At 34.4% G+C, this 16,758-nt stretch overlaps 1 protein-coding gene across 2 annotated transcripts; it reads left to right on the top strand.

Annotated features, from left to right (window-relative positions):
* The first annotated feature begins 781 nt into the window (after positions 1 to 781).
* Positions 782 to 5,104, top strand: LOC141673661 (uncharacterized). Of its 2 annotated transcripts, none has more exons than XM_074480408.1 (5): positions 782 to 1,255; positions 2,584 to 2,681; positions 2,885 to 3,872; positions 4,253 to 4,608; positions 4,712 to 5,104. In XM_074480408.1, the coding sequence occupies exons 2-5, from the start codon at positions 2,617 to 2,619 to the stop codon at positions 4,818 to 4,820; spliced, it is 1,518 nt and encodes a 505-aa protein (XP_074336509.1). In that variant the 5' UTR covers positions 782 to 1,255; positions 2,584 to 2,616; the 3' UTR covers positions 4,821 to 5,104. The 2 variants fall into 2 exon arrangements, with proteins under 2 accessions (XP_074336509.1, XP_074336514.1); XM_074480413.1 differs by having other exon boundaries at positions 783 to 1,255; positions 2,902 to 3,872.
* Positions 5,105 to 16,758: the final 11,654 nt, after the last annotated feature.

Consider the following 16,758-nt stretch of genomic DNA (forward strand, 5'->3'; position numbering starts at 1 on the left):
TAATAATAACTATCATTATTGTAATATATTAATTTTTAAAAAATGTTTTATAATAGTCTTATATATTTTCGTGTTTTTGTTAAAAAATAATAATTCTTATAAAATTATGTTTTGCTAAATTAAAATATAAAGCATGATTATAATTTAAAACTCGTATATATTTTTTTTTGAAAAATTAATCATGAATTTTTTTTTAAGGAATACTTAAATCACTATATGATATCATTCCATTACAGTATCTAAAATATTTGTCAACAAAAAAATTATGAATCATTATAAATCATTACCTGAGAATGAGTTTATAACATTTTCTCGTACAAATACACGAGGCTAAATTTGTAAATTCACAAAAAATTGGTATTTACAACAAAATGTCATTAAAAATGTATAAGAGCTTATAATTTTAGGGGAGTTGTCTAATTTCATCCTCAATCCCATTTTTATAATTAAATATTGAAAATAATGTCATTCAGATTTTCAATAAATACATGTACCCAATGATATCATTCGACTCTTTCAGATTGCTAATTTATTCAGATCATTCAGAAATTTTAATCATTCAATTCACATTTGCCAAATGACTCCTAACTGAATGCAAAGTGAAATCTACATTTTAAATATATATTCTTCTCTTTTCAATAACATAAATTTAAATCATGCAGTGATATATTAATATGACTACAGTTTTAAGTAAAGGTTTGGTCCATGTGAGAAAAAAAAGTGAAGAATAGTTAAATGGGAACCAAAGTAAGTCATTACATAAGGGGTATACTTTATTACAGCTTATTATCCAGTGTTAATACAACCTTCTTCTAAATCTCTCCCTGACACCATCTACTGACACACACTAACTTATAATCCCCTCTCTCTCTCCTCTCTCTCTCATAAATCTCTCCGGCTAAACTCCAACCCCTACAAAAGCTCCTTTGACTTTTTTTCACACCACCCCATTTCTATTTTATTCCCAATCATCATCACCCCACCACTTATAAACACACACACACACAAAAACACACATCTTGATTTTCCGGCTGTCACCCTCTTCACTTCCGGCCACTTTCTTCATGGCCTGATCCATGTACTACACTCTACACATATACATATTGACATATACATAGAGACCTTATATATAGATTTATATTTGATAATCTCTTCTACTTACTTACTGGATCTACACTGATCAGCTCACTCCTTAATATTCCGGTGACTCCCCCGTTGCTTTGATTTTCCGGCGAGGTGGTCTATCTGTTTACAGGTCAGTGTTTCATTATTTTTTCATTTTTTAATATAGAAAAAAAATGAAGTTTTATAATAGGCCATTAATGTTTTCAACTGTCTCCATTTATTAGGTTATGTGCTGTTAAGCTGTTTCCATGTATACATATATTATAATTGTATATCTATTTATGTAAAATATTAGGTAAAGACTTTTAAAGACACGAACAGATATTAAAGTTATCATTTGTATGTACTTGTAATATTTGGCTGTTTATGAACTGTAACAGGTACTCTTTTCTTCTCTATGTATGTAGTTGCAACATTTGATCATACAAGTTTATTGTAATTATGATCTGTATTTTTTTCCATATGTTTTAATGATGTTTGATATTTTGTGTTACTGAGGAACATCTAGTCTGTTTTGAATTTTGATTGAACTGTAATGTTTTGCCTTTCTTTAAATTTTTTAGTTTATGTGGATTGGGTTTAAGCCTTGGATTTATCTGTCAAACCACTATTGATAAGTTGAATTTGTAAGCCTTGTTTTGACTTTTGAGATGTTAACTACACGATGTTTGGGGCCAAACTCCAAATGCAACGAGCCAAAGAACGAAAAAAAACCAAAGAATATGTTAGTTGGGAAAATATTGCGGCCACTAAATAAAAATTGCTTGTGAATTTCAAATTTCATCCAGATTTGAGGTATGTTGACTGTTATGTTTCTTGTTATTTGTTGTACTGAATTGTGGAGACATTAGGTTATGTAGTTTTCTTTGTTTTAATATTTACTTCGAAAATTGGATACCATGAACAAAAAGATATGCTTAGCTGAACGAGGAATAATCAATATTCCTTTTAGCGGCATTATGCTTGATCTTTAGAATACAAGCCAATGAAATGATATGTTACTATCAAACAGTGTGAGGGCCTATCAGAGAACCATGATCCCATTTCAATAATTAACCCATCAAACACACATTAATTACACAATTAAACTGAAATGAGAAGGGATAACTGAATTTCCAGTAAATAACCGTCAACTGCTTAATTACTTAACCATGCCTTTCTAGTAGGCTGAAACCCTGAAGCCTTTAACTTGTATATTCACCTTCTGTACTTGAACTCTTTGTTTCCTCGCATCATAATGTAATGTTATTTTAAAAATTTCTTTGTCATGCTATACTTGTTTAGATTAATATTTTTCGTTTCCTTTTCTCTTAGCATCCTTCCCTGTGTAATGTGTTCATTAGTTGTGCTTGTATGTGTTCAACAATCAGAAGCGGGAAAATTATCCATTTGATGACTCCTATTGTTTGAATATTGATATTTCTATTATTTAATACTATCACTCATTATGATGTGTAGGCCACTGAATCTGGTTCTCCTCTAGCCAGTTGGATGTCTGCATCGCAGCTGTTAAGAATTCTCCAGATTGTACAAGAACATGCAAATAATGAATCCTGGTAATGCTTTTGATTGCTACGTGTCCCCCATCCCCCCTATTAGCTTAAAACTCTTGCAAAGCTTTATGAAAATTGAAAGCCTTCCCTAAAGACACATATAGAAATTGTTTAAGAATATTTTTTGCGGTTTAAAAATCTTACGTGTCTTTTTATGTGCATTTGTATAAATTTCACATTTATCACTAATAATAATCAAAGAACAGCAATTCTTGTGATGCAGCTCAACCTGGGTCTACAGTGAACGATCAAAATGGCATATCCAGTAATCCAAATAGCTATGGGAGGGTAGCTCCTCTTTCAACAGAGCTAAAAAATAAAAATGGCTATCAAATGCCCCCAGAACATGATGTATATGCAGATGTGGATGATTTTACCAGCTGTAATGAAGAAGCAGTCAGAGAATCAGTTGCTGCAAGTAGGGTGCATACAGAAATGTCTAATGCAGACTCTACTGTATATACAGATAAAAATATTTTGGAATCCGACCTGCCAGAATTGATTGTTTGCTACAAAGATAGCAGTTTTCATGCTGTCAAGGATATATGTGTGGATGAGGGGATGCCTGCTGAGAACAAGTGCCCGATTGAGAATGTCGTGGGTGGACATAGCACCATGCCATCTAATAATTTTAAAAATAGGGATGTGACTGAAGAAGCTGATACTGATATTCCGTATGAAGATGACTTCAAATCTCTACCGTATATAGAGTTCGGAGAGAATGGTGCTGCTCATGGTGTGAATAACGGCGAAGTAAATATTGGCAAGGATACTGCCTATGATAGTGAATCTGTTGAACTAGAATCTTCTCCAGAATCTGACAAATATCAGGATTCTGCCAGCGTCCAATTTCCTCAGAGTCCGATTAAGACAAGTGAAGAAGAGTGCAATGCAGTTGAGAAGATAACTGAAATTGTTTGTGATAATACGCTTTTAGGTGAAGACCTTCACAGTGATTCTGTTGAACTAGAGTCTTCTCCCGAATCTGACAAATATCAGGATTCTGCCAGCGCCCAATTTCTTAAGAGTCCGATTAAGACAAGTGAAGAAGAGTGCAATGCAGTTGAAAAGACAACTAATTTTTTTTGTGATAATACACTTTTAGGTAAAGACCTTCACAGTGAAACCTCACTTGAGTCTCTGCTCAAATCTGCAAGGTGTGGTGAAAATAACAGCAGCCAACAGTCTGATCAGGTCAGTTATTCCTGTTTTTTATGTATCCCCTATCTACACGGTTATATTAGATATTCCATATTTACTTTCTTTATTTATACATGTCTTCACAACCGCACGATTCACTTCCAGTAGAATTTGGAAGGTGTTTTTCTTCCAAGAGTTTAAGTACCGAGCTTGAGAAGGTACTATTAGAGTCGGAAGCTGAGTTGATTTGTTCATTTTTTGCACAATGTAATTCCTTTACTTATGAAACTCTTTCTGAAAGAAGTAGTTGTATTGTAAGGTGAAACATTTAACTTTAAAGCTTTTCTCTTGGTTGGTACAATTACATTATGCAATATAGTAGGGCATGTAGTGTTATTTTATCTGCGCAAATTGATCAATAACTTGATTTGCAGATATCAGGTCCACAGGCACCGAGTCCTGTCATGACCGAAGAATCAAACACAACCAGTTCGGATAATCTACTTGACAACAAGGTTATCTCTTCTAATGTTGATCCCTCCAAACTTGCTCTGAATGCCAGAGACGAGATCCACGAAAACGCTATTGGAAGACAGCTTAAGTCGGAGAAGAAGTTTATTCATGATGATGAGATTTCTGATAATCGTCTTGTCATCAATGACCAGATTAAACGTGACCAAGGAGAGTCTAGTTTCTCCGTTCCTTACTCGGGGCACGTACCATTCTCTGGCAGCATTTCTCTTCGATCTGATAGCAGCACAACCAGCACTAGATCCTTTGCTTTTCCTGTGTAAATTTTTGCAAGCCCAAACTACTATATTAAAAACTTTGTTGCTATATGTTGAATAACATTATTCTGACTAAAAGATTGCTGTTGTGTACTTGTGGTACAGGTTGCCAAATGAATGGAATAGCAGTCCCGTAAGAATGGCGAAAGCGGATCGAAGAAATCTCAGGAGGCGAAGAGGATGCAATTTGGGACTTCTCTGTTGTAGATTCTAAATTCCCCTAATTTATTTATTCATAACTTTTAGTTCAGCTATATACAAATCAGCATCACTGCTACGAAGTACCGTAAATATATACACCTCAATTATCTCTTAAGGTTTGAGTAGTAGGTTCACAAGACTTTTTAAAGTTGTGAGTTGTGATCCTAAGCTTATCTGAAACTTATCTTCGCATCTTCCCCATTTTACATTTGATTTGGGTTTTGTTTGTTTTTCACTCAGATTCACCAACTTTATTTTTCGAATAGTAGATATTAGTGAAATGCGGATTATAATTTATATTGTTATAGGCATGGACTTGGTTTAGTTGAGGACAAGAATACAATTTTGTAGATATGTAGTAGTGTTCAACTCAGGTGGAAGCATGCTAGAATGAATCCTCCTTGTCTGTGGTGTATTTTGGGAGGATGTCTTTGTAGACTGCTAAATTTTGTAGAGAATAAGGAAACATGAACACGAACACCATAGGAAAATAGAAAGGGTACCGGTTTTGAAATTTGCTACACGAAATTATTACACAATGCACCAACCTGAAATATGTCATGTGCAACCTGATATAATTTGCCGGTCAATGGATTGTCCTTTGTAGATCAGTGCTATGAATCTTTAGCTACATGTATGACTTCATGTTGGACGGTTTAGGACAATCGTGAAACTGTCTGAGGATGTGCACTGAGAAAAAACGAGGGTTGAATCCGACTTTTCTCATAATTTTTATATCCGCAATAGTGCGAAAAGAAGGCCCGGCTCCAAGTTGTTCAAGAATAGTGGCGTTGAGTTTCTCGACCCTTTGCCTTAGGATTAGTCAGTTCTATTTCTCGATGGGGGGCAGTGGCCTCTACCTAGTGAGGATCAAAAGCTTCTGCAATTCAAATGTTAATGTTTTTTATAATAGGAGAAAACAGTCACAGGATTGACAGCTGCTGAGCTGACTGCCTCTACGGTGGTTCCAGATGTAGCTGAAGCTGTCTCTGGTGTATACCAAATTAAACATAGGAGCCACTTATGAATATATTTAATTAATGACAGTTTAGTTAAAATAAATTTCTTGCTCAAATTGTTGAATTTGTAAACTTAAACATGAATGTCATGGTTCAGCTGATCACTTCTCATTAGCAACAATAAAAATTGATTATGCACTTAGAAAAAGTGCTTGTGCTTCGGTAATCTTTTTTAACGGCTGTGGAAAGCATATCTAAAAGCACAAGGCAAGCGTTTTCTTAAAAACAGCTTATTGCCAGAAATACATTTCCGAAAATTTGCGTTTAAAATTTACAAAATAGTTTTTACTAATGTTGCAATTACAATACAACTCGAAACTTTATCAAGTTGCACTTGTATTTTAGTATTAAATAATAGTAATAATTTTGTTTGTAAATATATATAATATCGCGTGGTTACAATTATATATGAGTAAATAATATTAATACCGTAACATAAACATGCACATGGGCGGATTTAAAAACTTTTACTTATGACGTGGCATTGAGTAAATTTTGGTAGGCACATTTTATTTTTCAAATTTTAGGGGATATAATCCTGATTTCATTAACTATCTTATCAAGAAAACTCATATGCTGATGAGTTTATGGATGATATAAATATACCTTCTACGCACTTTTTATTCTGAAATGTCGGCTAGAAAGCCCTCCTCTAAATTTACTTCTCTTCCTCAATTCTGGGGACCTTGGTAAGTATGTATTAAAATAATGTCATATGCTCGAGTTATTGGAATATTGGAATACTCAAATTTCTCAATTAAAATTCAATCTTTTTAGTATTTGTATTATATATATATATGTGATTTTAGTTTAAATTCTTATGTTTTTAAATACTTATATTACGTAGATGATTCAATTTGCATAAAAATGTAAGTTTTGAAAATGAATTATATCAAATATATGCAAAATTATGCAGGCCCGCACCAAAATATTTATATTACTTTATTTGTCAAATTTATGTATTCCCGCACCAGGTGCGATTAGGATGGAGCGCGATTCCGTTCGGGGCGATTTTTGGCCAAAACCGAAATCGCATGTTCTCAGTTTTTAAAATTGAAAACCGAAACCGAAATCGTCGGTTAGGTTTCGGTTTCAAAAACCTCGGTTCAATTTTAATCGGATTGGTTTCGGTTTTAAAACCGCACCACACAAAATATGCATGGCTTTTATCAAGAGATCTGGACAAGATTTTTCAATATTTTCTAATGTGTTTATGTCGATTTTATGAGCTGAACAATTATATTTTTCTAGTAAATATCAGGAGAACTTTTCTCATATTATTAATTTGTTGTATATTCAATGATATTTTACAATTTCCAAGTCATAATCAACTTCTAAAATAATAAGATGGGTTTATTCTGAATATTTTTTTGCTAATTAAACACTCTTCCCTCATTATTTTGTAAAGGAAGCGAAGGAGATGGGGGCTGGGGTGTTGTAATGAATAATGAGAATGATGTTTGATGCATATATGTGGTTTAGATGTTCATCATATTGACTCATTATCCTCTGTCTTTAATGGCAGGGTATTTTGAAGTCGATTCAGTTTGAGTGTCACCAACCATAATTATCTTGCTTATACACTTGACACTGACACAACTGGAGCAGAAAGGTTCATACTTCATGTTAAGAACCTCAGTACTGGTATTCTCGAAAACTTGGGAATTGATGAAGTTGTTGACTTAGCCTGGGCTCAAGATGGTTGCACTTTGTTTTCAGTGGTGAGTATCGGTCAGTGCGGCCAGTTTGGACAGTTTGGTGGGTCCAAACCGAAATTAGCGATTTCCCTAAAGTCCAGTCTGAAACCAAATCGTTATGTGAAAAATTTAAATCAAAGCAATCCGTTTAAAACGGTTCGGTTCGGTTTAATTTCGGTTTTAACTATTTTTTCTATAATAAAGTTAAAAATTAAATTAACCTTGAACTTGTAATAAAGAATCGAAAGTTTGTATTATATTATATAATTATATTTTCTATTATAATCATATTCAAAAAGAATATATAAAAATTATGACTTTGAAAAATTAAAAAAGGTAAGAAAACGAGAAAGACGCGACCAACTCTCATACTTTTATTGAATAACAATAAAAATAATGAAAATATAACACATACATAGATGTTAATATCTTAGAATAAAATATTAAGATTAGTTCTTTTATATATTTTAGTTTACACATATGTTATAAATTATAAATTTATTATTAATTGCACAAATTTATTATTAATCGCACATTACTAATACATGTATATTAATATTTCATTCTAAATATGCGGTTCGACTCAGTTATTTCGGTCGGTTTGGAGGTAAAAATCGAAACCAAACCGAAACAATTCGTTTTTTAAAATGTCAATTCGAAACCGAACCAAACTGTTACTAAACCGTAAAACTCACTCAATTTGGTCGGTTTGGATTGGGCGGTTTCGATCGGTTCACAAATTTATGCTCGACCCTTCCATATTTGATGAAAACAAACGGCCTCACAAGCAGTTTCTTAATCTATATATTGAGTCTTTTGTTTTTTATTTTCATAGATCTAACAAACCGTCTGTTGAATAGGTTGCTATGCTGTACACTGGGACAAGATCCTATCAATAGCAACATATCATTTACAGAACTGGACTCAACCTTCTACGTGGATACCACAAAGACTAAGAATGAAAATTATATAACTCTAAATTCTTTCTCAAGAGCTTCATCAGAGGTCTGGAATGAACCTCATCGTCCTAGGTTTCCTCTTTTTATGTGTAAGAGTTTTGATTTTTAGAGGCGTCTTTTACTAATTCTTATGTTGTACTTCAGGTTTTTGTTATATATGCAACCAACGTCCAAGGCGGTTTGCATAGAATCCACAAGCGCATCCCTGATGTACAATACCTGTTGGAGCATTATCGCCGTGGCTTTTTTTAAGATGTTACGAATCAGCCTCTGCCCGAAGATACATTCTTGTCATCTGGAACTTATTACATAGGTAGATGCCCAGTGCAGGATATACAAGAAACTAAAAGGGAGGTAAACTTTAATCTTAGGTAATTAGGCATTTTCATATATAATTTCAACTCGACTTTTTTAACTTTAGATAATTAGCATTAATATCTTAATAACTACATTGTTCCATTTGTATTGCTTGAGCACTTTTCATCATTACATATCTTATATCCTATATTTTTCAGCACAACTGCACAAGAAGGAACTAAGCTACTGCGTTAAAGTACTTGAATTTTACTCAGTGGCGGACCTAGAATATTTATTTAGGAAGGGCCAAATAACACTATAATTTTTTTTAACCGATACATAATAAATTATCAAAATATTATATTAACAATAATATTTTACATACTTAAGCTTACAAATTACAATGCTATTCTATGAGGTTTCATATTCTGAAACCTTTGTATTACATCTTCCGTCTTAACGGTTAAGAAAACATCTCGTTCAACATAAGTCACTAATAAATCGTTTAGCCACTCATCCCCAATTCTATTACGAAGCCTATTCTTGACAATATTTATTGCAGAAAAAGTTCTCTCAACTCCGGTGGTTTCCACAGGTAAAAGCATAGCCAACTTTATAAGTAAGAAGACCAATGGATGAATCAAATGCTTTCCGGTTTCAACCATTTTTTGACCAAGTCCGGCAATTCCATTCAATGTAGAAAATCTATCATCAAGCCTTACATCTTCAAAGTAAACCGGAAGTGCCCATTCCAACTCCGTGATATGTATTGGAGAAAATTCGGAAGGATACAATCTTGCAAACTTGATCAATTTCTCCTTATCAAAAGCACGAAAAGAATTTTGTGGATCAAGACATGACATGCCTAAGAGTAAGTCGGTACCAATTTCACTAAATCGGTCATTCAATTCTTCAACTTGTTTTTTTTAAGATATCCACAAACTTGTCATTGTGATAAACATGATAATTTGTCAACAACTCGGACTTTCGCAAGGCTCTTCTTGGATCCACAAAACTCGCATTCATGTCAACAACAACAATCTCATGTTTTTCACAAAACAATGTAACTTCTTTTATAAAATCTTCCCATCCATCCTTCCTCATTGTTCTAAGCTTATTTTTAGTGACTTATTGCATTTACAATATATTGATCTTTTCTTTGCAATGCACGTGGCAACCCATCACTTATCCCCAAAATATTTTTCATCAAGTGCAAGAAAAATACAAAATCAAAGTTGTTCATTGTTAACAACATTAATTCCGCATTACCTCAAATACCATGATCATCCGTATGTTCCACAATATGTTCAAGTACACAAATAACCGGACTAAACAATCTAATTAAGCTCAACAAACTTGAATAATGAGAACCCCAACGTGTTTCACCCGCTCTTTTTAAAGTTGATTGTTGTTACAAGCCTTTTCCGGTAACAATCTCACCACTACAAAGTCCTTTAACAACTTCTTCACTTTGTTTGTCACGGAGCAACTCTTGACGTTTACAAGATCCGGCAACAACATTTATAATGGTAGATATTTGTGTGAAGAACATTGATATCTTCCTATCTTTCTTTACACCACCAATGAGCGCAAGTTGTAATTGATGAGCAAAGAAATGGACATAAAAAGCACAAGGATTTTCTTTCAAAATCAAATTTTTTAAACCATTAGATTTTCCTTGCATATTACTAGCTCCATCATATCCTTGACCCCTTATATTGGTTATGCTCAAGTTGTGCTTCCCAAGAAGTTCCTCTACACCGACTTTAAGTGAAAGAGAAGTTGTGTCACTAACATGTACAACCCCAAGAAAACGTTCAACAATACACCCATGCTTGTCTACATAACATAAAAGAACCACCATTTGCTCTTTAATTGATATGTCACGAGATTCATCAACTAAAATAGAAAATAAATCATATCCAAGTTCATTAAGAATAATCTTTGTTGTCTAAACACAATCTAGCAACATCAATACTTGCAACTAAACAAGTACGATAATTAATTCGGCTTTGTTCCGATTGATTGGACATAACCACTTCCACATGTTGTTTTTCATTCATCAAATCTTGACAATCTCTCATACATTTATTATGTACACTATTGATGTCTCCAACATGTTCCTTAAATTTTCCTAATCCCTCTTTCCAATTAGTAAAACCTTTGGTAACAAAGACATCACCTCCACTTTGACCACCACGCTCCGGTTTAAAAAGATAACAAAAGAGACAATAACTTGAATCCGTTGACATACTATATTCAATCCAACTCGGATGTTCCTTGAACCAATTATAAATAAATCTACGTTTTTTACCACCACATATTCTCCAAGGGAAAATCATTTTTGGTTGACAAGGACCTTTTTGCAAGTAAAATCTTCTAATTTTTTTCTCGATCATTAGCATCCAAATCATAAACATTCTTTCTTTTAGCCGGATCTATAGGTAGTTCATCTAAATTTAGCTCAATACGTGGACGAATATTTAGTCTTACTTGACCCATTGTTTGAGTTTCTTGAATAATTATATCCTCCTCCTTTCTTTTGTAATACTTTTCCATGACTTTTAAGAAGAGATTAACAATTAAAATAGTACAAAATATCCCTAATAATATAGTTAACAAATAACAACATCAATAAGTTCCATAAGTTCGAATTCTAACATAGAATCAATAAAACAAAAAAGCCCCAATATTTAAGAACCCTAATTAATAAATGATCAAATAATATAAATTAATTAGTATTTGTTGAAGTATTCAAGTAGAAAGTCATACCTTTTTAGAAATATTATTGTTTTTAGGAGACAAATCTGAGTGTTATCTTTTTAAAATGGAGGTTTTGTCTCCACTCTTCACTATCTCTCTGTAAGCTGCTACTCGACCTGCTCTGTTTTGTTTCAAGCTCTCGGGTGGGTTTTTTTACTGCTGCTTCATTTTATAAGGGTGGGCGAAATAGTGGGCTGAGCTAAAAAAATAAAAAAATTTTAAGGCCCACATCAGTTGAGCACAGGCCAAGGCCCATGCTCACCTGCATGTGAGTCCGCCCCTGATTTTACTTCCTACTCACATGTTACCATGCACCTTTAAAGAATATGTGCATCTGCTCCTTATTTTTATTGCTTCCGTCTTTTCTTGCTAGACTGTTATTTTACCAAGTGAAGACATCAATATAAAGGTATAATATCTAATTTATCGATATATGTGCATAATAGACTTGTGATTTGGAGAAACGTTTTAGTCATATTAGATATACTGCAAGATTAAGAGAACTGAACAATGACAAGCGCTTAATAGAGTAGTACTCTTAATCAATTTTGTCATGTAATTTTGCTTCATGTACACTTCCTTTCTTGTTTTATTTAATTTCATAAACAATAATATGGAAATTTGAATACTTAAGTATTAGCTTATCTTATGTACTTGAGCTGATATGCTGTTGGTCTGTAGAAAGCAGTGAAGATCGATGAACCTGAGCTGTGGTTTTTCCCTATGCCATCAGATTTATGTGAAATTGTTGCTGGTTTAAATGATGACTTCATGAGGACTCGGTATCGTGTTGTCGCTTAATCCCCAATGGTATGATTTGTAACCTGTGTAGTCTTGGTAATCAGTGTAGCACTATTTCAAATTAGTACGAATGTGGAATCCATCTTCCAATGCCCTCTAAATTCTCCATTTCATTATTTGGCTGTCTTCATGCATATGCTACTTCTTAAAAAGTATCCCCTCAACTTTTTTGAAATTTCAAATAATTTTATTTTATACCAAGTAGCATCGAAAATGATAATATACATTACATGATTGAAAAACTAAATAGAAGTCACATCTATAAATATGTGCTTTTACAACTGTACTTGTACATGTTACAGAGAGGATACTGACCCAGTTCAACGGAACAGAATCAAACACTTTCAGGAAATAAAATCCACTGTCCGATCTGGAGAAATGGTGGTAGTAACTGAAGCACCTTCCTGACTTTGTAAACACCCTACCAGAATTTAAAATTTTATGTACTGATTATTATGTAACTCTCATGTGGAAGTTTAATGGATATGTGGTCAGGGTCTAGAATAGTATTCATGGTTGAAGGTCCACGAGTTCCAAAATTTATTTATAGATTAGTCCATCTGTTCTAATCAAATTCAGAGATACACTTTAGTTTCATATTTCTCTACTTTCAAAATTCAAGCTATACTCTTAGTTTGGTATTTCTCTACTTTCACAGTTCAAGCTAGGGGTGAGCAGAAAACCGCACAAACCGCAAAAACCGCCCGCACCGCACCAAACCACACCGCAAAACGCGGTATTTAATTTTCGTGGTGCGGTTGCGGTTTGAATTTTTAATAAACCGCGCGGTGCAGTGCGTGTTGTGGTTTTAAATTTCTGAAATGCGGTTCAAACCGCACCGAACCGCAATATTTAATATATTACAAATATATATATAGATAGACTTATATTCCTATCGGGTAACATAAAGAACCATTTTATATTCTTAGTTAAACTGAATTTCACCAAATGGCCATAGCATCCTTATTGAGTTAGAATTATATGTTAAATTTATTAAGAAATTCAAATGGACCACACGATCTTCTCATAAATAAAAAAGAGACTAAACAATCTCCTGTTTATATTTCTTCACTAGGAAAACTAAAATTCAAGTATTTATACTAGTGAACTAAGATGTTGCATTCTGATTGACTAAAACTATTTTCGGAAATTTGATTAAATTTAAGTTTTGTATTTATTTATTTTTTTGAACTTGTAAAGTATAAACCGCAGTGAACCGCACCACACCGCACCGCATTTTCGTGGTGTGGTTTATGCGGTTTTCGAGGGTACGCGGTGCGGTTGCGGTTTGGAAATTTGAGCAAACCGCATGTGCTGTTTGGTTTGCGGTTTGACGAAAAAACCGCACCGCCCACACCGCGTTCACCCCTAGTTCAAGCTATACTCATTAAATTCGAATTTCTCTATATTCAAAAATCAAGATATACTCACGATGTTTTAATATGAAATTTAACTCAAATTCCCCTTAAAAGACTTAAAAATTGCAACTAATGTGATAGAGAAGTTGACAGAGTGTAGTGATTATTAGTTGACGTGTCTTCCTCATCCAGACTCATTATTCAAGTGCAGATGCCCGATGTGATTGTTGATTATGATATGTTGAGACTTACTTTTTCCATTGTTTATCAAGACGAGGTTGTTAGTAATAGCTCAAGCTCATTTATGTGAAAGCAATCTGTGATTAATATATATAAATCAAACGAATGTGTGCGTGAGTAAACGAAATCAAACAGAGAAAGAAATGATATAAACAGAAGAGAGATCCTCGAGTCCAGTTGAAACTGTCTCCTTAAAGCTATTTCGTCTCTCATCGTATGTGTGAGTCGATAGCCTCCCAGGATAAAACGAGATAGCGGCGGCGTTATGGATAACGAGCACCTTCAGCGAGCTTGAACGGGCACAAAACTATCACCAACAGAGAGAGATAGGTAGGGTTTTGTGTTTAGAGGCGAATATGTTTTTGGTGTGTCTAACCCTAACGCATTAGAGGTGTTTATATAGGTGTAGATAGACTTGTGCGCTACTCTTTTCCATAATTAAATATCATTAATTATGGAATTGGTGTAATATTTGCAAGCTACTCTATTCCATAAATAATCTGAAACATAATCAGATTAAATATATCAAGACATACACCATATTAATTAATCTGAAACAAAATCAAATTAACTTATGCCATAATATTTGAGCCAAATTCTAATGGAAAATAAAAATTTTCATTATTAAGAGAATATCATCATATCTTACACATCTTTTAGTCATAATGCTCAAAATATGACTAACCAATATGGGACTTATACCCATATTTTCCAACAATCCCCTACATGGGTGAGATTGGTGATCTTAGTAGCACACACCAGACAGACAGACAGACACGAGGCTTGACTTGGTGATAGTTTCTTTGATCAGATATAGCATACGATAGGTAGAGAATGCTCCTTGAACCTCCGCTCGAGTAAGCATACCGACTTTACTGTTAGACAGCAGACGTGCTTATCCTTGAACTGTTCGACTGTTTGTGTAAATGATGATATACTTATCACTATATCATTTCTGACTCGTTCATCTCTTATGAGTATATCCATTTTGGCCATGGAATATCGTCCTGGCTCTACAGGAGTTTCTAAAGAATTGTGCCTCGCAATTCTCCTTTGAAGCGGCCCCACTTCTCTCTCACATAGGTGATCTTTATCTTATAGAGTGACCCACGTTTACTCAACTGAATTCCAAGCGTTCACTCCTGAACTCCATGTATTCTTCAAAGATCATTAAAAGCTCAAAGCTTAACCTCGTACCTTACGGGTCTCACTGTTTCCTCATCATAGGAACATGCCAGGGGTTACCCCCACAGTGATTTGGTCATCATGATTTAGTTGTCCCATTGAACCAAGTTCTTGGGATTTCCAGCCAGCAATGGTTGGGTGTCCACCATGATGCCGTTAAGCAATAGGCTTAAGGCCCATCCCTCTCGATGATTTCTCAACCACTTTTCTTGATAACCCTTTGGTTAGTGGATCCGCGATATTATCTTTTGACGGTATATAGTCAATAGTGATAATTCCGGTTGAGATCAATTGTCTAATGGAACTGTGTCGTCGTCGTATATGACGAAACTTTCCATTATACATCGTGCTCTGCCAATAGCGGATTGACTATCACAGCGAATCCCTATTGCAGTTACAGGCTTTGGCCATCTTGGAATATCCTTCAGAAACTGATGTAGATATTCAGCCTCTTTGGCACATTTATCTAGTGCCACAAACTCAGCTTCCATCATGGAATGAGTTATCACCGTTTGTTTTGAGGATTTCCATAATATTGCCGCTCCAGCTAATATAAACACATAGCCACTCGTAGACTTAAGTGCTTTCTTGCGAGATATCCAATTTACGTCAGTATATCCTTCTAATATTGTTGGGTATCTGCCATAGTGCAGTCCATAGTCTCGAGTTCCCCTCAAGTACCTTAGTACCCTTATGATCGCTTTCCAGTGATCAGCTCCCGGATTACTCGTAAACCTACTCAACTTGCTAATTGAGTATGCAATGTCTGGTCTTGTACAACTCATGAGGTACATCAGACTACCAATTATCCTCGAGTATTCCAACTGGGAAACAACTACACATTTGTTCCTGGATAGGTGCAAAGTCATATCCACAGGTGTCCTAGCTTTCTCAAAGTCATCCTTAAGAAACTTCTCAAAGATCTTGTCAACATAATGTGGTTAACTTAATGCGAGACCCTCTGATGTTTTAGAAATTTGAATTCCCAGAATTACATTTGCTAGTCCCATGTCTTTCATGTCGAACCTTGATTTCAACATGTCCTTTGTAGATTTGATCACTTTATCATTGCTTCCGGCAATAAGTAGATCATCTACATATAATGTCATCATGACATAGCCATTGTCATTCGCCTTGATATAGCTGTTCTCGTTATCCTTGTAATAGGCACAACTATCACATTCATTGATTTTGAAGCCATTGGCCAGCACGACCTCATCAAATTTTTCATGCCATTTCATAGGCGCTTTCTTCAAACCATACAATGATTTCACCAATATACACACTTTTCTTTCTTGTCCTGGGACAAAAAACCCTTCAGGTTGTTCTATATAGATTTTCTCATATATGTCTCCATTTAGGAAAGCTGTTTTCACATCCATTTGATGTACAGTTAGATTACGCATTGCAGCAATAGCAAACATCATCCTTATGGACGTTATTCTCGTTACAGAAGAATATGTATCAAAGTAATCAAGGCCTTTTTGTTGCTTTTATCCTTTAATTACAAGTCTGGCCTTAGACTTATCTATAGTGCCATCAGTTTTCAACTTCTTCTTGAAAACCCACTTGCTACCTAATGGTTTGCAACCAGTTGGCAAGTCCACTAATTTCCAAATATGATTCTGCATA

Source organism: Apium graveolens, chromosome 1, assembly GCF_009905375.1.
Source record: "Apium graveolens cultivar Ventura chromosome 1, ASM990537v1, whole genome shotgun sequence".
NCBI classification, from domain to species: domain Eukaryota; kingdom Viridiplantae; phylum Streptophyta; class Magnoliopsida; order Apiales; family Apiaceae; genus Apium; species Apium graveolens.